Raw genomic sequence first — 22,951 nt, forward strand, 5'->3', positions numbered from 1 at the left:
TGGTCCGAGCACGGATCCCTGTGGAACACCACTAGTCACCTTTCTCCATTTTGAGACACTCCCTTCCACCACTACTCTCTGTCTCCTGCTGCCCAGCCAGTTCTTTATCCATCTAGCTAGTACACCCTGAACCCCGTACGACTTCACTTTTTCCATCAACCTGCCATGGGAAACTTTATCAAATGCTTTACTGAAGTCCATGGATATGACATCTACAGCCCTTCCCTCATCAATTAACTTTGTCACTTCCTCAAAGAATTTTATTAGGTTTGTAAGACATGACCTTCCCTGCACAAAACCATGCTGCGTATCACTGATAAGTCTATTTTCTTCCAAATGTAAATAGATCTTATCCCTCAGTATCTTCTCCAACAGTTTGCCTACCACTGACATCAAGCTCACAGGTCTATATCGTCCTCCTGGTCTGGCCCTGGTCTCACTTCAGTCACTTGCCTGTCTGGTGCGAATGCGTGAAGGTGCCATTCCCATTGTGGCTCTTATTTAGTACAATGCGCACTACAGCTTTCAGTGGCACACACTCCTGAGCACCCAAGTCAGTAGGGGGAATAAAGTCTGCCCTTCCAAGACCAACATCCCCATTATCCAAGTCCTGTAGGAGACATCCATACAACTATGATTGATTTGTTGCCACTTCTGCGGAAGTGATTGCAACATTTTAGAGGTATCCAAAGGAGTCCCTTGTTTTATCCAAAAGAGTCCCTATAACTCCAACAAACTCCACAAAGTTTGCACCTTCTCCTGACATGTACTTCTTGCTCATGAAAATCAGATCTGATGGAATGCAGTTGCAGATTTATAGGTGGAGCTGCCCCCATGAATGGACATGCCCACAGTGTGACCCACCACTTCCCCTGCTCCTCCCAATGAAGATGGTAGATATCACGTTTATTTACAAACATTTGAACACCCATAAGAATGAGGAGCAGGAGGGGGTTTGGGAGAGGGACATCTGGATTTGGCCTTTGCATCATTTTGCATAAGCTGGAGACACTGTCATGGTGAAAATTCAGGTTTTAATATTTATAAAGACCAGTGAGACAGGGAGGTGGAAGCGCTTCATCAAAACTTCATAAACATGGGCATTTCTGATTGTCATTATTTGTTTCTTTCAGCTGCGGAGAGCAGTGGGATGACTCAAAGAATTCACTCTGGGCGGGATTGACCGTTTCTCGACGCCAATTTCATAATCGGCGATCAGGTGGAGAATCCCCTTTTACGACGGAATCGGGGGTGGCGCCTGTTTGACGCAGGATTCGCATCTTATGCCCCCTCCGAAATGGTATAATTGTGGCGCACTCACACACAGTTGGGACTTCATCAGCGCGTCACTTGAAGGCCCTCCCCCCGATGCTCTGCCCCGATGGGCTGTGTTCACGATGGAGCAGGGGGAGCAGGGGATGTGTGGCCCCAGTCGTGCGGGATCCCAGCATGGTGGCTGCGGACTGTGTCCAGCGCCGCCACAGTTGGGCGGGAGCCATTCTGCTGGCCGGGGGGGGCCTTCTGCAAGGTCTGGGGGGGACAGGTGGGGGGTTGCAAGGGAGTGGCCAGGAGGTGTTTAGGGGGGGCACTATCTGGCAGGTCAGGTCCGCGCACGGCCGACGCCATGTTGTGTGGCACGACCGCTGCAGGTCATCGCTGTGTGCTTGCGTGGCCACGGACCTGGCAATTCTCCTGCCGTTTATATCACGGAGGCCGGGAGCTTTACATGGCGTGGCTGCTAGCCCTTCACCGGTCGCAGCATCAGTGAGGGGATGCATCAATTTTTTCCACATCAAACGCCACGGATCCTCTGCACTTAACCTCAGAATCAGAATCTGGCCCTTTGTAGTAGGATCAAGGAAAACCCCAAGGCCTTTTACACATACGTGAGAAATATGAGAATGACTAGAGTGAGAGTAGGTCCGATTAAGGACAGTAGCGGGAGATTGTGTATTGAGTCTGAAGAGATAGGAGAGGTCTTGAACAAGTATTTTTCTTCAGTATTTACAAATGAGAGGGGCCATATTGTTGGAGAGGACAGCGTGAAGCAGACTGATAAGCTTGAGGAGATACTTGTCAGGAAGGAAGATGTGTTGCGCGTTTTGAAAAACTTGAGGATAGACAAGTCCCCCGGGCCTGACGGGATATATCCAAGGATTCTATGGGAAGCAAGAAATGAAATTGCAGAGCCGTTGGCAATGATCTTTTCGTCCTCGCTGTCAACAGGGGTGGTACCAGAGGATTGGAGAGTGGCGAATGTCGTGCCCCTGTTCAAAAAAGGGAATAGAGATAACCCTGGGAATTACAGGCCAGTTAGTCTTACTTCGGTGGTAGGCAAAGTAATGGAAAGGGTACTGAGGGATAGGATTTCTGAGCATCTGGAAAGGCATTGCTTGATTAGGGATAGTCAGCACGGATTTGTGAGGGGTAGGTCTTGCCTTACAAGTCTTATTGAATTCTTTGAGGAGGTGACCAAGCATGTGGATGAAGGTAAAGCAGTGGATGTAGTGTACATGGATTTTAGTAAGGCATTTGATAAGGTTCCCCATGGTAGGCTTATGCAGAAAGTAAGGAGGCATGGGATAGTGGGAAATTTGGCCAGTTGGATAACAAACTGGCTAACCGATAGAAGACAGAGAGTTGTGGTGGATGGCAAATATTCAGCCTGGAGCCCAGTTATCAGTGGCGTACCGCAGGGATCAGTTCTGGGTCCTCTGCTGTTTGTGATTTTCATTAACGACTTGGATGAGGGAGTTGAAGGGTGGGTCAGTAAATTTGCAGATGATACGAAGATTGGCGGAGTTGTGGATAGTGAGGAGGGCTGTTGTCGGCTTCAAAGAGACATAGATAGAATGCAGAGCTGGGCTGAGAAGTGGCAGATGGAGTTTAACCCTGACAAGTGTGAGGTTGTCCATTTTGGAAGGACAAATCTGAATGCGGAATACAGGGTTAATGGTAGGGTTCTTGGCAATGTGGAGGAGCAGAGAGATCTTGGGGTCTATGTTCATTGTTCTTTGAAAGTTGCCACTCAAGTGGATAGAGCTGTGAAGAAGGCCTATGGTGTGCTAGCGTTCATTAGCAGAGGGATTGAATTTAAGAGCCGTGAGGTGATGATGCAGCTGTACAAAACCTTGGTCAGGCCACATTTGGAGTACTGTGTGCAGTTCTGGTCACCTCATTTTAGGAAGGATGTGGAAGCTTTGGAAAAGGTGCAGAGGAGATTTACCAGGATGTTGCCTGGAATGGAGAGTAGGTCATACGAGGAAAGATTGAGGGTGCTGGGCCTTTTCTCATTGGAACGGAGAAGGATGAGGGGCGACTTGATAGAGGTTTATAAGATGATCAGGGGAATAGATAGAGTAGATAGTCAGAGACATTTTCCCCGGGTGGAACACACCATTACAAGGGGACATAAATTTAAGATAAATGGTGGAAGATATAGAGGGGATGTCAGAGGTAGGTTCTTTACCCAGAGAGTAGTGGGGGCATGGAATGCACTGCCTGTGGTAGTAGTTGAGTCGGAAAATTTATGGACCTTCAAACGGCTATTGGATAGGTACTTGGATTAGGGTAGAATAAGGGAGTGTAGGTTAACTTCTTAAGGGCAGCACGGTAGCATTGTGGATAGCACAATTGCTTCACAGCTCCAGGGTCCCAAGTTCGATTTCGACTTGGGTCACTGTCTGTGTGGAGTCTGCACATCCTCCCCGTGACTGCGTGGGTTTCCTCCGGGTACTCCGGTTTCCTCCCACAGTCCAAAGATGTGCAGGTTGGGTGGATTGGCCATGACAAATTGTCCAAAATTCTATGATTAACCTAGGACAAAAGATCGGCGCAACATCGTGGGCCGAAGGGCCTGTTCTGTGCTGTATTTCTCTATCTATCTATTTCTGTGAAAGGATAAGCACTCTGGGTTACCCTCGACTGATTTGTGTCCTTGTCAGCTTGTTTTTACCTGTCTCAGTGACGTATTTGGCTCAGGAACGCTCAGTCTGTCATTTCGTGTAAACATGAACCAGCTGTATGTTCACAATGCTCAGTGAGTCACTGAGCAGCCTTCCCTTTATATAAACCAGCTCCGTTATACAAGACTAATGTCAATACAAGTGGACGACTGCACGGTTACTGACTCAAAGCTTCCACTGCAGGAGAATGAGATCTTTCTCAGCATTTGCTCTTTTCTCCATGTTTTTATTCTCTGAAATCAGTAAGTGCCTCTTAATACCACTGTTTACGCTCATGGACTTTAATTGCTTCTCACGCTCATATTTATTTATTAGCATTTTGTTTCTGAGTTAAATAAGGACTGGAGTCTGCACATTTACATGATATCATTTGATCTGCAATTGCTTAAGGCTTACGGCTCTGGTTGTTCTGGATGGCGACTTCATCAACACATGTGGGTTTTTAAATGTTTCTGCGATGCTGCTGCACTTGTTCATTGAGCATTTCACGTCCCATTGCTGATTGGTGAAGAGTCTGACTCGCAGCTTGAATGGTGATTGTGACTGAGTGAGAGTGTTGGGGACGGTGTTAATCTTTCCTAAACACCCACTGTAGCCCACGCCAAGCAGGGATGGCACGCCAGGATATTTAGTGAAGGGTTCTCAGTAACATAACATTAAAGTGATTTCACACCCTTCCATATTCACGGGTAAGCTCCAAAAGAGGCCAGTTCCAACAAGCAGTCTTGCAATAGTATACGTATTTCCCATCTGCACTGTTAATGAATTGTAATTCAGGACATTATACGTACATATTGAACACAGCAATGATGACCCTTCCTTCAGTTCCTAATATGTATCAATTCTGAGAGACTTGGCCACGCAGCACCCGGGCCTCTTGATCGTCCAGTATGGCGGGTGGGAAGTCCACACTCATTACAAAGCACACCTCCCACTTTATATTGGTGAAATGTGGATGTGGTTGTGTCATACGACTATAAGACATAGGAGCAGAATTAGGCCACTCAGCCCATTGAGTCTGCTCAGTCATTCAATCATGGCTGATATTTTTCCCATCACCATAACCGCTGACCCCTTATTATTCAAGAACCTATCTCTGTTTTAAAGATACTAAGTGATTTGGCCACCACAGCCTTCTGTGGCAAAGATTTCCACGGATTTACCACCCTCTGGCTGAAGAAGCTCCTCCTCATCTCTGTTTTAAAGGATTGTCCCTTTAATCTGAGGTTCCAGTTTTCCCTAAAAGTGGAAACATCCTCTCCAGTATCTTGTAAATTTCAATAAGATCTCCCCCCATCCTTCTAAATTCCAACGAGTACAGGCCCAGAGTCCTCAACCGTTCCTCATACGACAACATACGACAAGCTGTTCATTCCAGGGATCATTCTTGTGAACCTCCTCTGGACCCTTTCCAAGGCCAGCACATCCTTCCTTAGAAACGGGTCAAAACAGCTCACAATACTCCAAATGGGGTCTGACCACAGCCTCAGAAGAACATCCCTGCTCTTGTATTCTAGCCCTTTTGACATGAATGCTAAATGAATGTCAGGAATGTGCGACCTGATTATGCTAATAACAGAACTTGTTATTTAGATTAAGGTCCTGGGTGATTTGTAGGGCCCATGTTCAATACAGTTCTGCTCCATTACTCACAACACTCTGAACTCAATACAACATGGCACTAATCGCCTGGAAGGCCCTGATACTTAACACAATGCAGAATGTGCGGGGATGTTCCTCTCAAACCTAGATTACAAGAATGTGGGCATCTCAGCCCCCAGACATCAATCACCCCCCCCCCCACTGACCACTACTACCCACCCCACCACCCCCCCACCCCTCACCCCAAATTATCGAATGTCCCTGACCCTTACTCCAAAGCCCAATAACCCAGCCCTCCTCATTCTGCTACAACTTGCTACAATTCTGCCTGCACTGAAACGAGGCCTGAGGGCCAATATCAGGATCTTCATCAAGCTCAGGGCAGTAACCCGTGCTTGAATTTCTAGGACAAAGATTGGCATGATAATGAGTCATTGACCCTGCTCCCCAGCAATCAGTAACCAGCGCTGTATGTGAAAGGAGAGTGCTCCTCCATTACAGAGTTGGAATACTGTCTTCTGTGTGATTCCATGATACAAAGCTCTGTTCGTCCTCGATACATTTTGGGTGGGATTCTCCGTTGGTTGACACCGAAATTACGGCGAGCGCCAATTTGACGCCAAATCTCAATTCTCGGTCACCTCAACAGTGGCGTCAATGTCAAGTCCAGAACACACTTACAGAAAACACCTTTTGCATGTCATTAGTGGGCCCGACCCGGAGTTCTCCGGGGCCTCCGTGATTCTCCGCCTCTGATGGGCTGAGTTCCCGAATGCGCGGTTCATTTGTGCTTTTAAAAAGCGTGAAACCGGCATCGTAGCTGATGAGAGGGAGAGAGAGGAGGTAGGACATGGAGAGGCTCGACTTTGGGCTGCTGGCGTGGGGGGGTGATGAGGGGACAGGCCAACTGGCCGGTGGGACCCCCCCCAGGGGACAGGGGTGGTGTCCAATCACAGACCACCTTTGCCGTGGTCTGCAAGGCAGCCATTTGGGGCTGGTTTAGCGCAAGGCTAAATCGCTGGCTTTGAAAGCAGACCAAGGCAGGCCAGCAGCACAGTTCAATTCCCATAACAGCCTTCCCAAACAGGCGCCAGAATGTGGCGACTAGGGGCTTTTCACAGTAACTTCATTTGAAGCCTACTTGTGACAATAAGCGATTTTCATTTCATTTTTCATTTCATTTGCTGAGCACCCCACTGACCAACCACCTTGGCCCCTGGTTTGCAGAGCGACACTGGCCGTGTTGGGTGCCCCATCCCCCCAAATCCCACACTCAACCCTCTGTCATAGCCCCCCAACTTGGCCACCACCTGCCTGTAGCCCAACCAGGGCAACGCCCACTGTGGCCCCTACGGGTGCACTGGGCAGGGGCCACAAAGCGTATTGCTGGCAAGGCAGTGCCAGCCAATGGTACCCCTGGCATCAGGGACAGTTGCCAGAGGCCCCCACGGTGCCAGATAACGATGGCACAGAGGTGCAGAGATAGGGGGGGACATACGTGGCAGAGCCCACAGTGCCAACTGGACCCACTATGTAGCCCGTTGGATCTGGTTGGGCATGGGGGGTACGCACCATGCTATCATGTCGGTCATTTACCCCCTGCAGACAATGGATATTGGAATTCAACCAGCAATGGTGGCCTTCATGCTAATCGCCGCAGCCCTGAGATATGCCTGCAGCTGTACGAGCTGAAGCTGCATGAGGAGGAGGAAGCTGCAGCAGCAGAGCGTGCAGCAACGGAGTGTGCCACAGAAGAACTGGAGGCAGCTGCCCAGGATGGAGAGCGAGCCGCCCATCAGGCCGAGGAGGGGGTGCCACATGAGGCCTCGTGTACACTGGCACAGTTTTTATTTCAAGGATCTGCCGGAGACTCCGGCTGAGTAGATAGAGAGTGTGACATGTCTGCCAGATTATGGCACATCTGGCACTACGGGGATAAGGGGGAGGACACCCGCTCCCAGTGGCCTTCAAAGTGACGGTCACTCTGAACCTTTACGTGACGGGGTCTTCCCAGGCGCCGAGTGGAGACCTGTTCGGGATTTCACAAGCTCTTCTTCCAGTGGTGGCGATGTATTGAGCGGTCATATGGAAGGTGACTCTCCCTTGGGAACGTCAAATTAGGCCCTTTTAACCTGTACATTAGATACCAAAATAACAACAACAAAAACAGCCTCACCCTAAACGAACAACCATCCAAGGAAATGCCCTCAAACCAGACAAAGATTCGGAAAAATTACAGGAGTAAAAGTTGGGAGAGGAAGATCCAGGCCTCACAGTGAACAGATGTGTGGAGCAACGCAGAGCAGCGCATGGCAGACCGAGTGGGATCACCAACGCGAACACCAACCCACCCACCAACGGAGCTTCTTTCAATAGAGTTCCAAAAGCACGGGGTTCATTATGGAGGACCTCATGACGACCATGAGGTCGGCCATTGAAATCTCTTTAGCCCCCTTCCACGAAGCACTGGAAAGAACGGAGTGGAGACTGGAGACCCAGGAGGCAGCCAGTGGGAGCTGGAGAAATTGGTCACTGACCAGAACGATGGGATCGCCTTGTCTGAGGCAGAAGTGGCAAAGTTGGTCACAACTCTTGTTGAGAGCGCGCAAGGGGAAGGTGGAAGGTCAGGAGAACAGGTCCGGCCACCAGAACCGAAGAATTGTCAGACTACCTGAGGGCACAGAAGGCAGAAACCCGACGGAGTACATCGTGCAGGTGTTCGGAAAGCTGGTCGAAGGGGAAGGCTTCACCAAGCCACCAGAGGTAGATTGGGCCCAGAGGTTACTCCGACAAAGGCCCAAAGCAGGAGAACCACAGCGGGCAATCACAGAAAAACCCCAGGAACTCTAGGATTCTAGAAGCCGAACTGGGCGAAGTACACGTGGTTGTGGAAATGGGAGGGACATACAATCCGCATCTAACATTCGTGATAGCATAGACAGATGTGTGTGTAGATCATACAAGTTCACGTATGATAGGGGAGGTTGGCGTTGCCGCAATTGCTTCATTATTATTGGGCGGAGAATGTGGACAAGGTGTGGCAGTGGTGGGAAGGAGAATGGGTAGTGTGGGTTAGGATAGAGGAGGAATCTTGTAAGGGGTCTAGTTTGAGGGCTATGTTGACGGCAGCATTGCCAATGGCTCCGAGTAGGTATTCAGGGAGCCCGGTGGTGCAGTCCACAGTGAAGGTATGGGGCGGGATTCTCCCATATCAGGCGGGGCGGGGGGTCCCGGTGCGACGGAGTGTTATGAACCACTCCGGCGTCAGCCCGCTCCAAAGGTGCGGAATCTATGGCACAGGCCCGCCTGCGGATTGGTGGGCCCCGATCGCGGGCCAGGCCACCGTGGGGGCGCCCCCCGGGGCCACATCGCCCCGTGCCCCCCCAGGACCCCGGACCCCACCGCACCGCCAGGTCCCGCCGGTAAGGGACCTAGACTAATTTGCACTGGCGGGACTGGCAAAGAACCAACGGGACTTCAGCCCATCGCGGGTCGGAGAATTGCCGGAGGGGCCGCTATGAGCGGCCGCCGACCGGCGCGGTGCGATTCCAGCCCCTGCCGAATCTCCGGTGGCGGAGAATTCGGTGACCAGCGGGGGTGGGATTCACACCGCCCCCCGGCGATTCTCCGACCCAGCAGGGGGTCAGAGAATCCCACCCATGGAATCAGTTGAGGAGGCATTTTAGGGTGGAAGGGATGTCGGTGCTAACGCCGCTGTGCGCGAATCATGAGTTTGATCCGGGGCAGGATGGATAGTGTATGCAGGAGGTGGAAGGAAGTGGGGCTGGTCAAGGAAAGGTGCACCAGTCTGGAGGAGCTAAGGGACAGGGTGGAGCTGCCGAGGGGGAGTAAGTTCAGGTGTCTGCAGGTTAGGGACTTTGCGCAAAAGGTCTGGAGGGGGTTCCCTAGGTTGCCGGGATACACCCTGCTGGAACGACTGCAGCTTCCCGATGTGGAATTGGAGTGAAGAATTGGGGATATATATAAGTGGCTGGGGGAGCAGGGAGGCGAGCGGGTGGTGAAGATCAAGGAGAAATAGGAAGCGGAGTGGGGAATGGAGATCAATTGGGGAGTATGGAGTGAGGCACTGCGGAGGATAAACAGGACCTCCTCTTGTGCAAGGATGAGCCTGATACAGTTTAAGTTGGTGCACAGGGTGCATATGACTCGGGCGAGAATGAGTGGGTTGGGACCACAACTTTTCCCAATATACTTTATCTGGAAGAAGGAACTGTGGGCATTGTTGCTAAGTTTGCAGATGATGCAAAAATCTGTAGAGGAACATGTAGTATTGAGGAAGCAAGGAGGCTGCAGAAGGATTTGGACAAGCTAGGAGAGTGGGCAATGAAGTGGCAAATGAAATACAATGTGGAAAAGTGTGAGGTTATACACTTTGGAAGGAGGAATTTACTATTTTCTAAATGGAGAAATGCTTCAGAAATCAGAAGCACAAAGGGACTTCGAAGTCCTTGTTCATGATTCTCTTAAGGTTTAGGGGCAGCAGGGTAGCATGGTGGTTAGCATAAATGCTTCACAGCTCCAGGGTCCCAGGTTCGATTCCCGGCTGGGTCACTGTCTGTGTGGAGTCTGCACGTCCTCCCCCTGTGTGCGTGGGTTTCCTCCGGGTGCTCCGGTTTCCTCCCACAGACCAAAAATGTGCGGGTTAGGTGGATTGGCCATGCTAAATTGCCCGTAGTGTCCTAATAAAAAAAGTAAGGTAAGGTTAAGGGGGGGGGGGGGGGGTTGTTGGGTTACGGGTATAGGGTGGATACGTGGGTTTGAGTAGGGTGATCATGGCTCGGCACAACATTGAGGGCCGAAGGGCCTGTTCTGTGCTGTACTGTTCTATGTTCTATGTTCTATGTTAATGTGCAGGTTCAGTCGGCAGTTGACAATGTTACAGAATACAGGACCAGGGAAGTACTTCTGAGGTGTATAAGGCTCTGGTCAGACCCCATTTGGAGTATTGCGAGCAGTTTTGGACCCCGTATCTAAGGAAGGATGTGCTGGCCTTGGAAAGGGTCCAGAGGAGGTTCACAAGAATGATCCTTGGAATGAAGAACATGTCATATGAGGAACACTTGAGGACGTTGGGTCTGTACTCGTTGGAGTTTAGAAGGATGAGGGGGGATCGTACTGAAACTTACAGGATACTGCGCGGCCTGGATAGAGCGGACGTGGAGAGGATGTTTCCACTTGTCGGAAAAACTAGAACCAGAGGACACAATCTCAGACTAAAGGGACGATCCTTTAAAACTGAGATGAGGAGGAATTTCTTCAGCCAGAGGGTGGTGAATCTGTGGAACTCTTTACCGCAGAAGGCTCTGGAGACCAAATCATTGAGTGTTTTTAAGACAGAGATAGATAGATAGATTCTTGATTAATAAGAGGCTCAGGGGTTATGGGGAGCTGGTAGGAGAATGGTAGGAGAATGGGGATGAGGAAATATCAACCATGATTGAATGGAGGAGCTGGCTCGATGGGCTGAGTGCCTAATTCTGCTCCTATGTCTTATGGTCTTATGGGTTCTTTCAGGGGGTAGCAGTGAATGTGAGAGGTGTGGGAGGGGGCCAGCAAATCACGTGCACATGTTGTTTTAGTGGTGCAAAAAATTGGGAAGATTCTGGGTGGGAGTGTTCGCTGTCTTAGCCAGGATTGTAGAGGAGGAGGGAGTGGATCCTGACCCGTTGGTGGTGATATTTGGATTCTCAGTGAAGCCGGAGCTCATGGAGAGGAGGAAGGCTGATGTCTTGACCTTCACCTCTCTGATTCCATGGCGGCAAATTTTATTGGAGTGGCGGTCAGCATCGCCACCGGGGGTAGCGGCCTGGTTGCGTGATCTGTACGACTTCCTGCGATTTGAGAAGATAAAGTATGAGTTAAGGGGTTCTTCAGGGGGGTTTCAAGAAAGATGGAGGATGTTTGTGACTGTTTTTGAGGGGCTGTTCGTCGCGGGTTGGAGGGCTGAAAAAGAGGAGAAATCTGTACAGACTGTATTGTTGATTGTTGGGAAGCATGTTTCTCAGGGTGTTTGTTAGCTGCAACTAGTTTTGATACATGTTTGTAATAAAATACATTTTTTTTTTTAAAAGTTCACGTATAATGAAGCTAATGCCAGGAAGAAATGGAGGAAGAAAAAAAGTCATTCCGACAGTATAGAACAGTTGGTAGTTGCTAAAAAAAACGTAAAGCAAACCGGTTTTTCGGGTCAAGCAGACAAGAAGTCAGCACCACAAGCACAGGAAAAAGATGCGTCATGCAGCACCTCACTCGCATGTTGTGAAAAGGACAGATGGTTCTGTTCTGAAAAGAAATAGATGTGCTCTTTTAAAAGTCAAGTCTCTTCAAAACTCTTTTCCATGTATTGAATTTGATAGTTACTCACATTGAAATGAAATGAAAAAGAAATGAAATGAAATGAAAAATGCTTGTTGTCATAAGTAGGCTTCAAATGAAGTTACTGTGAAAAGTCCCTAGTCGCCACATTCCGGCGCCTGTTCGGGGTGGCTGGTACGGGAATTTAACCGTGCTGCTGGCCTGCCTTGGTCTGCTTTAAAAGTCAGCTCTTTAGCCCTGTGCTAAACCAGCCCCTGTAAATGGGGCTGGTTTAGCACATTGAATCCTACTACCTCGATATCTGATGACAGACAAGATGACTTCCAGAAGGCACTGGAAGCATCTGAATCTCAGTTGACTGGGTTGAGAAGCTCATCCAGAATCAGAAACAAACCTGAAAGAATTCATTTGAAAACTTTAACAAATTTTGACTCACATGTTAACTTTACCGGAGACATATCAATGTACTATGTAATATCATTGATTCTATTCTACTGTTTGTTACTGTACAAACTTCTTCAAAGAAAGGGGGATGTAGTTATGTGTATAATGTAGAGAGTGTAAAGGGTTAACAAGGTGATGTTCATGCATCTCAACAGTAGATTGCACCACAGAGTAGTCATATAAATATATTGTGACTCCTGGGATTTGTAGCCATGTAAAATGGCCACCTGCAAAGGACCATGGGAATTGTGGTCAATTTGGGACACGGACAGGTACACAGCCCCTGTGTATTGCGCAAAGAAGCCAGACTTGGCTGAAACTTGTAACCATTAAGAGTCGATCACCATTTCACCCTGGACAATAGTTTGAGTTAAGGAGTTACAACAGTAGCAGGCTAACCGGTCCCACCCACCCCCTATTTGGAAAGGCCTACGTGCCTGGGACAATGATAGCTGGGACCCGCCCAGTTATCGAGGTATCCACCCCCTAATTGGCTGAGATAAAATGAGGGTGATCGAGAACCCTATCGATCCATTGGACCTGGAGTGAGGACCGCCCAAAAGGGCGCGAAAGAGATGAAGGATGCCCTGTGCACTAGAGATCAATCTCTTTTGGGACCGGCCTGTGTGCGAGCAATTGCAGCAGAACAACCAAGTTCAAGGACCCGTGACCATTCCTGAAGGACGAGCCCAGCTGAGACGAACCCAACCACTTCCAAACCGACCACGTGGACCTGGATAAAGGCCTTATCTCGCACAGTGTCGGTCACTCAAAGTTAAGTAAAAGTCATCTTAGTCGTTAGGTGTAGTTTCGTACGGAGCCGCGCGTGGTACTGCATAGAGATACAAGTCTTGTGTTATTGATAAACTGTGTTTTTGAGCTAACATATTGGTTGTGTGGTCATTTGGTCGATATAAGAAACAGCTTATCACCCCAAAGTAAAGAAGGCAACAGATTCTGGGAGAAGGTGTTAGTGGCAGGTGAAGATAGGTTGTTCATTGTATTCGTTAGATACTGTAGTTAGATCTTACAGATTTCTGTAGCATAGCTTTAATACTGTTTTTTTCTTAGCCATTACTTAGTAATGTGTGCAAATCATTTAAAGTAGTGTAAATAAACTAGCTTTGTTTGAAATAGAATCACAGAATTTACAGTGCAGAAGGAGCCCTTTCGGCCCATCGAGTCTGCACCAGCCCTTACAAAAAGCACCCTACTGAAGCCCACGTATGTGCCCTATCCCTGTAACCCAGTAACCCACACTTAACATTTTTTTGGACACTAAGGACAATTTATCATGGCCAATCCACCTAACCTGCACATCTTTGGACTGTGGGAGGAAACCGGAGCACCCGGAGGAAACCCACGCAGACACGGAGAGAACGTACAAACTCGGCACAGACAGTGACCTAAGCCGGGAATCGAACCTGGGACCTTGGAGTTGTGAAGCAACTGTGCTAACCACTATGCTACCGTGGAGGTTCAACCACCCGAGGGAGAAGGAGTGCTCCTTCTTCTCTCGTTCACAAAGTATATGCGCATATCGATTTCTTTGTAGTGGGTAAATCAATGCTTCCAGGGCTAGTTGGAGAGGAATACTCCGCAATTGTAATCTCCGACCACGCACCACACTATGTGGATGTGAGGTTCGAGGCGATCTGGGCCCATGCCCCCCCCCCCATGGAGGCTGGACACAGCACTCCTCACCAACAATGTGTTCTGTGAGAAAATGTACGTATCCTGTAACCAGACAGGGAGGTCTCACCCTCCACATTCTAGGAGGCACTGAAGGTGATGATAAGGGGGGAATTGGTAGCTTACGGGGCACTCGAGGACAGGAAGGAGAGGGCAGCTAGGCAACAGCTGACTGACTCCATATTGGATGTGGATCGGCGATACTCCACAGCCAGCACTGTAGAACGACTGGCGGAGAGGACAAAATTACAAATGGAATTTGACCTGTTCTCCACCGGGAAAGCAGTGAACCATCTCCGCCAGACATGGGGACCTTTTGTGAACACGGAGACAAGGTCAGCCGCCTGCTGGCTCAGCAGCTGTGAAAGCAGGCAGTCACAAGGGAGATAGCACAGGTAAAGGACAGGAACGGTAACCTAGTCACAGCGCCAGGTAAGATCAATGAGGCCTTTGCTACCTTTTACCGGGAGCTGTACACCTCCGAGCCCCCGGAGGGAGACTCAAAGATGAAGCACTTTCTCGATGGGCTGGACATACCAGCTTTGGGGGGAAGTAAAGAGGCAGGGGCTGGAAGCACCTGTAGAACTGGGGGAGTCACAGAGAGTATCAACTCCATACAGTCACAGAAGGCACCAGGTCAGGATGGATTCCAGCAGGACTGCCATTAAGAATTTACGACAGCATTGGCCCCGCACCTGCGGGATATGCTCAGTGACTCGCTATCGAGAGGGACCCTTCCGCTCATGTTGGTTCAGGCCTCGATATCACGGATTCCTAAAAAAGACAAAAACTCGATGGAGCACAGGTCATACAACCCATTTCACTCCTAAACACAGATGCCAAAGTCCTGGTGAAGGCCCTGACGAGGTGACTGGAGAGCTGCCTGTCAGAGATCGTCATTGAAGATCAGACGGGCTTTGTCAAGGGCAGACAACTAACGGCGGACGTCAGACGTGATGTACCATCAATTCGACTCAAGACTCAATTAGGATCTGAACTGTGGCTTTAATCAGCTAGTCGTTAGCCCAGTGGTCGGCTACAGAGAAAGGCCGACCGCCGGGAACTCTGGGTACTTATACCCCAGCCCGGAGGCGGGTCCTACTTGCCTCTCGACCAATTGGAGAGCGGTCACATGACTAGTCCCAACCAATCGGACGAGAGGCACATGACCAGCCAGAGCCAATGGGAAGCCAGTGCTCTGCACCAATGGCAGAGCTCATATCCACACCACCACATTCACCCCTTGTGGAGAAAGAAGGCGGGGGGGGTGTAAGTGGGAGAGAGGGGGGGGGGTCCGAGGACTGGTGGTATGAGCAGAGAAAATCGATAAAGGTGGGCTGCCCACTGGCTCGTGGCAAAACAATACTACTACTACTAACAGCAGAATAACACAAAATGTCCAAAAAAAGGTCCCATGGCCGCATTAGATGGAGACGATCAGCCCGTCGGGTGCCCGTGGTGTTCTGGAAGACCTTCGCAGTGGAGCCGGTGACGTCGGGCCGATGGTCGTCCTTGCCTCCGGGAGCGTCGGTCGTAGATGTGTCTCCGTATCCCGGGCCGGTGGTGGAGACGCTGTAATCGGGGAAGAGGGGGCGTGTGCGCTGGGTCGTGGGGGTGTTGGGGGCTCTGGGGGGAAGTGGGGTTGGGGGGGAGGTGTTGATGTAGGGGGAGAAGGCCGCACGCCGGCGGGTGCCAGGTCCCAAAACGAGACCGTATCCTGCCGACCGTCAGGATACTCCACGTACGCATACTGCGGGTTGGCATGGAGTAAGTGGACTCGCTCAACCAACGGGTCGGTCTTGTGCACCCGCACATGCTTCCGGAGCAAGATGGGCCCCGGGGGTGGCCAGCCAGGTCGGGAGAGGGGATCCTGAGGACGACTTCCTGGGGAAAACAAGAATACGTTCATGAGGTGTTTGATTAGTGGTACTACAGAGGAAAGACCGGATTGAATGCAGGGCGTCGGGGATGACATCTTGCCAACGGGGGATAGGGAGATGTCTGGACCATAGGGCCAGCAGGATGGTATTCCAAATAGTGCCATTCTCCCGCTCGACCTGACCGTTACCCCGGAGGTTATAACTGGTTGACCTGCTAGAGGCTATGCCCCTGCTGAGCAGGAATTGACGCAGTTCGTCGCTCATAAAAGAGGACCCTCGGTCGCTGTGGATGTACGCGGGGTAACCGAACAGGGAGAAGATGGATAGGAGGGCCTTTATGACGGTTGTTGTGGTCATGTCGGGACAGGGAATGGCGAAAGAGAAGCAGGAATATTCGTCGATAGCACTCAAGAAATAAGTGTTACGGTTGGTGGAGGGGAGGTGGCCCTTGAAGTCTACACTGAGACGTTCAAAGGGGCGGGATGCCTTGCTCAGATGCGCTCGTTCGGGGTGGTAAAAGTGCGGTTTGCACTCGGCGCAGACGTGGCAGTCCCTGGTGACGGTCCTGACTTCCTCAACGGAGTAGGGCAGGTTGCGGGTCTTAATAAAATGGTAAAAACGGGTGACCCCTGGATGGCAGAGGTCAGTGTGGAGGGAGCGGAGGTGGTCAATCTGCACACTGGCGCAGGTAGTGCGGGATAGGGCATCGGAAGGCTCGTTGAGCTTCCCAGGACGATACAAGATATCATAGTTGTACGTAGACAACTCGAACCGCCACCGCAAAATCTTGTCGTTCTTAATCTTGCCCCTCTGTGCATTGTCGAACATGAAAGCTACTGACCGTTGGTCTGTGAAGAGAGTAAACCCCCTGTCGGCCAGATAGTGCCTCCAATATCGCACAGCTTCGACTATGGGCTGTGCCTCCTTTTCCACCGAAGAATGGCGGATTTCGGAAGCGTGGAGGGTTCGTGAAAAGAAGGCCACGGGTCTGCCCGCTTGGTTCAGGGTGGCCGCCAGAGCTACGTCAGACACGTCGCTCTCGACCTGGAATGGGAGGGACACGTCGATAGCACGCATCGCGGCCTTTGCGATATCCGCTTTGATGTGGCTAAAGGCCTGGCGGGCCTCCATCGACAGGGGAAAGGATGTGGACTGGATGAGGGGGCGGGCTTTGTCGGCGTAGTTGGGGACCCACTGGGCGAAATATAAGAAGAAGCCCAGGCAGCGTTTGAGGGATTTGTGAGTTCCATCAGGGGACGCATGCGTTCGGGATCGGGGCCATCACTCCGTTACGCACTACGTAGCCAAGGATGGCTAGACGGTCGGTGCTAAACACGCACCTATCCTTATTGTATGTTAAATTAAGGAGTTTTGCGGTTCGGAGGAATTTTTGGAGGTTGATGTCATGGTCCTGCTGGTCATGGCCGCAGATGGTGACGTTATCGAGATACGGGAAGGTGGCCCGTAAACCGTGCTTGTCGACCATTCGGTCCATCTCCCGTTGGAAGACCGAGACCCCATTTGTGACACCGAATGAAACCCTGAGGAAGTGGTAGAGGCGCCCATCTGCCTCAAACGCGGTGTACTTTCGGTCACTCGCACGAATAGGGAGCTGGTGGTAGGCGGACTTAAGGTTCACCGTGGAGAAGACTTTGTACTTCGCGATCCTGTTAACCAGGTCGGAAATACGGAGGAGAGGATACGCGTCCAGCTGCGTAAACCTGTTGATCGTCTGACTGTAATCAATGACCATCCGGTTTTTCTCCCCAGTCCGAACTACCAGCACTTGGGCTCACCAGGGACTGTTGCTGGCCTCGATCACATCTTCCTTAAGGAGCCTCTGGACCTCGGACCCGATGAAGGTCCGGTCCTGGGCACTGTATCGTCTGCTCTGAGTGGCGACAGGTTTACAATCTGGGGTGAGATTAGCAAACAAGGAAGGGGGATCCACTTTGAGGGATGTGAGGCTGCAGACAGTAAGGGGGGAAATAGGGCCGCCGAATTGGAAGGTTAAGCTCTGCAGGTTGCACTGGAAATCCAGGCCCAAGAGTGCCGGAGCGCATAGACGGGGGAGAAAGAGGAGTTTGAAGTTTTTGAAAACCCTCCCCTGGACCGTGAGGTCCGCTATGCAGCACCCGGTGATTTGGACGGAGTGCGAACCTGAGGCTAATTCAATTTTATGTTTAACTGGATGGATGGGGAGCATGCAGCGTCTTATCGTGTCGGGGTGGACGAAACATTCCGTGCTCCCTGAGTCCAGCTGAACCGTTGTCGTAGTCTTGGCGAGCGTGCGTGGTCGCGACTGGTTGAGTTTGATGGAGGCCAGTCGTGGTGAGAGTTCCAGATCATCCTCAGTGGCAGAGTAATCGCTTGCAGGGCCTTCCGTGTTGGCCCAAGATGGCGGCCCCCAGGACCCGCACGTGGTGTCGGGGTCCAAAGATGGCGGCGCCCAGGACCCGCACGTGGAGCCGGGACCCCAAGATGGCGGCGCCTATGGCCCGCACATGGCGTCCGGGGCCCAAGATGGCGGCCCCCAGGACTCGCACGTGGAGCCGGGGCCCCAAGATGGCGGTGCCCATGGCCCGCACATGGCGTCCGGGGCCCAAGATGGCGGTGCCTGTGGGAACCTCGTGGCGGCTGGGGGCAGTGTCAGCGGCGTCTGCGGGCCGGTCGGGGCGGCTGGGAGCGAGGGTCGGGAGGACCGTGGGGCTGTTGCGGGGGCTGGGAGGCGGGCCGGAGAGGTCGGTGCGCGGCGCTGGGCCCTAGGGAGGCCCGGGGGGGGGGATCCGCGGTCGCTGCGTGGAACAGCAGCGACCGACTTGGTCTGGCAGACCACCGCGTAGTGGCCCTTCTTCCCGCAGCTCTTGCACAGAGCGGAGCGGGCCGGGCAGCGCAGGTGGGGGTGCTTGGAGAGACCACAAAAATAGCAATGGGGCCCCGCTAGTTTGTTGGAGTGACCCACAGCGCAGGCTTGACCCAGGGAGGTTGCAAGAGTCCGTGCCTCAGCTAGGCTGAGGGTGTTCTTTTCCAGCAATCGTTGGCAGATAGAAGGGGGCTGCATGCCAGCAACGTAAGCGTCTCTGATTAGAAGTTCCATGTGCTCCGTCGCCGAAAATTGGAGACATGCACACGTTCTTCCTAGAGCTGCAAGGGCCTGGTAAAACTCGTCGAGGGACTCACCAGGGAACTGTTGTCTAGTCGTCAGGAGATGCCGTGCGTATACTTTGTTGACTGGCCGGAGAAAGTGTCCTTTGAGAATCTCCATGGCCGCATCATAATCGCTTTCGTCCTCAATCATTGAGTAGACTGCTGTGCCCACGCATGAGTGGAGGATATGGAGTTTCTGCTCCTTGGTGGGCTTGCCGGCTGCAGTTGTCAGGTAGCTATTAAAACACGCCTGCCAGTGTTTAAAGATTGCAGACGCATTTGCAGCATGCGGGCTGGTACGGAGGCAGTCAGGCTTGATGCGTAGCTCTATTCCAAAATTCTAACTGATTAAATTGATGTACCATAAATTCGACACAAGACACATTTAGGATCCAAACTGTGGCCTTAATCAGCTAGTTGTTAGCCCGGTGGTCAACTACAGAGAAAGGCCGACCACCGGGAACTCTGGGTACTTATACCCCACCCTGGAGGTGGGGCCTACTTGCCTCTCGACCAATTGGAGAGCAGTCACATGACTAGTCCCAACCAATTGGACGAGAGGCACATGACCAGCCAGAGCCAATGGGAAGCCAGTGCTCTGCACCAATGGCAGTGCTCATATCCATACCACCACAAGACGTCTGCTGAACATGATAATGACCCCACCCGGGGAGGAGACACCAGAAGTGATCATCTCCCTGGACGCAGAGAGGATCTTTGACAGAGTCAATGGAGGTACCTCATGGAGGAACTGGAATGGTTTGGGTTTGGGCCAGGGTCCAGCACATGGGTGAAATAGATGAGACACGGGAAAAGTGGGAGGAAGAGCTGGGCATAGAGATCGGGGAAGGACTCTGGATCGAAGCTCTGCACAGCTCTCCACCTCCTCATGCGCAGGGCTGAGCAGCTAACGGTAGTGCACAGGGCCCACTTGTCCAGAACACGCATGAGCGGGTTCTTCCCTGAGGTGGAGGACAAATGTGAACAGTGCCAGGGAGGCTTGGCCAACCACACCCACATGTTCTGGTCCTGTCCCAGATTTGTCAGGTAGTGGATCACCTTTTTCGAGGCCATGTCCAAGGTTGTAGGGGTGAGGGTGGAGCCATGCACACTAGTGGCGGTCTTCAGGGTATGGGAACAGTCAGAATTCTTTACAGGGAGAGGGGCCCCAGCTTTTGCCTCCCTGATCACCTACCGGAGACACCTGCTCAGCTGAAGATCAGCAGCACCACCCAAGGTCGCAGACTGGCTGTCCCACTCAGCAGAATTCCTTAAAATGGAAAAAATTATATTCACCATTCGAAGGTAGGAGGAAGGCCTCCACAACACATGGAGGCAATTGACCAGCTTGTTCAAAAACATATTTGTGAGCAGCAAACAATCCTATCACCGTTCCTTCACTGTTGCTGGTTCAAAATCCTGGAACTGTGTCCCTAACTGCACCGTGGATGTGCCTACATCTCAGGGTTGATGAAGGCAGCTCACCACCATCATATCAAGGGTTATTGAGGATGGGAAATTAATGCTGGCCGAGCCAGAGAAGCTCACATCCCTTTTCTGAATAATAGAGAAACTCTGGGAACCAACCAGTAGGATGGAGAATAAAGGAGAAATGGACATTCAATCCATCAGCTGCTCTTGTCACATGAAAGATGTTGGTCTCAGAGTAACAAAGAGATTAGATTGCAGCCTGGTTTGTGTGGTGATATTTGTGAGGGGTTTCCAGGCATAGTGGTCACAAAGATACACAAAGCTCTTTTGAAGAACCAAACTAATTTTCTCAACACCACAAAATTTGAGTTCAACATTTATTCTGAACAGCAAACATACATGTAAGAATTAAACTGCACTCATTAACACTATAGAACATAGAACATACATGGCAGAAGGAGGCCATTCGGCCCATCGAGTCTGCACCGATCCACTTAAGCCCTCACTTCCACCCTATCCCCGTAACCCAATAACCCTTCCTAACCATTTTGGTCACTAAGGGCAATTTATCATGGCCAATCCACCTAACCTGCACGTCTTTGGACTGCGGGAGGAAACCGGAGCAGCCGGAGGAAACCCACGCACACACGGGGAGAACGTGCAGACTCCGCACAGACAGTGCCCCAAGCCGGGAATTGAACCTGGGACCCTGGAGCTGTGAAGTCACAGTGCTATTCACTTGTATGCAGACCTCTGATATCTTATCTACTGACTATAACAATTATATCTTAACTAACTCTGCAATGCACTATGAATCTTATCTTTGTCACCTCCAAATCTAGTCTCCTCCCCGAGCCCAAGAGGCAGTGTTATTTCTAGTACTGTCCCTTAGCTCCCTCTAGTGGCTAGGCTTAACATAACATCTTTTTTTTCTTCTTTTTTTAAATAAATTTAGAGTACCCAATTATTATTTTTTTTCCCAATTAAGGGGCAATTTAACATGGCCAATCCACCTAACCTGAGCATCTTTGGTTTGTGGAGGTAAACCCACGCAGACACAGGGAGAATGTGCAAACTCCACACGGACAGTGACCCAGGGCCAGGATTCGAACCCGGGTCCTCAACACCAGAGTCCCATTGCTAACCACTGTGCCACGTGCTGCCCTGTTTAATTTAACATTAACACTTCACAAGCTGCACATTTGTACAATGTCACAGCTGGAAAGTAAACAAGAAGAAATGATGAAACCAAAGGGAAAATGCTGGAAAATCTCAGCAGGTCTGGCAGCACCTGCAGGGTGAGAAAAGAGCTAACGTTTCGAATCCAGATGACCCTTTGTCAAAGAAATAATGAAACATTAGATTAAAATTAATTGCGTGTTTGTTTTTTGTATAAATGTGAAAAAAGGATGCAACATATGGAATATCTTATATCATTATTTGGATGCAGCTGAAGATGAAAATCTGTTGTGTTTATGAGTTCCGTTATTAACCAGTGCAGTGACTATCTTTCTTCCCACCATTTTACTTTTTTACAGCTGCCAGCACTGGAGACGGAATGGAGGTAGGAAGTGTGTGTTTCACTATACATTCTAGAGTGCCAGTGTTTCACTCGACATTCTAACGGGTCTGTGTTTCACTATATATTCTAGAGTCCCTTTGTTTTCTTCCACATTTTAGCATGTCTGTGTTTCACTCTACATTCCAGAGTGTCTGTGTTTTCCTTCACATTCTAGAGTGGCTGTGTTTCACTCCACATTCTAGAGTGTCTGTGTTTCACTCTCCATTCGAGGGTCTCTGTGTTTCACTCCACATTCTAGAGTGTCTGTGTTTCACTCTACATTCCAGCGGGGCTGTGTTCCATTCCCCAATATACAGTGTCTGTGTTTCTGTAATAATCCACAGGAGGCAGGAGTCCCGTCACCACACCAATATTTATTTCCAATGACTATATACAAGAGCAGCTCCAACAGTGCTGCTAGCATTCCAGTCAACTGAAGACTGGCTCACAAAGCCTATACAGGTGCTTATATGGGCCTCCTCAATGAGTTATCATTGAGGGAGCTCATTCTCCAAGTGGCCAACCAATAATGCCAATTGGAGGTCATTACACCCCTCCCCCTCAAGGTCCGAGGAATTCCTACCAGTTGGCATTCCTCTGAGCTTCTTCCTGCTCCTCATGTCCGGGTCTATCACCTCTGTGTCGTCCGCCGGATCGTTCTCCGACGTGGGCGGGGTGTACCTTATAGGTGCCTGTCTTTTTCTTGACGACCTTCTTGGAAGTTGTTCTTCCTCCTCCTCGGGGAGAGGTGTCGCGGCGGCCTCGTCGGCCGCGTCCATCTCCGACTCTGACGACTGGATGACGGGATCTGGAGAAATTGCTCGGTGTTTGGGTGTGCGTATCTTTTCCGTCTGGGCTATCCCAGCTTGAGGCAGTCCTGCTTCGCCTGCCTC

At 50.7% G+C, this 22,951-nt stretch overlaps 1 protein-coding gene across 1 annotated transcript in view; it reads left to right on the forward strand.

Moving 5' to 3' along the window:
- Nucleotides 1-4,007: 4,007 nt before the first annotated feature.
- Nucleotides 4,008-22,951, forward strand: part of LOC119970221 (trypsin inhibitor ClTI-1-like) — a 32,294-nt gene continuing 13,350 nt past the window's right edge. Inside the window, exons 1-2 of the mRNA XM_038804482.1 lie at nt 4,008-4,207; nt 22,036-22,061. Of these exons, the coding sequence (XP_038660410.1) occupies nt 4,153-4,207; nt 22,036-22,061 (81 nt within the window). The 5' untranslated portion in view covers nt 4,008-4,152. The remainder of the gene's footprint in view (nt 4,208-22,035; nt 22,062-22,951) is intronic.

This window comes from Scyliorhinus canicula, chromosome 8 (assembly GCF_902713615.1).
Source record: "Scyliorhinus canicula chromosome 8, sScyCan1.1, whole genome shotgun sequence".
Lineage (NCBI taxonomy): Eukaryota > Metazoa > Chordata > Chondrichthyes > Carcharhiniformes > Scyliorhinidae > Scyliorhinus > Scyliorhinus canicula.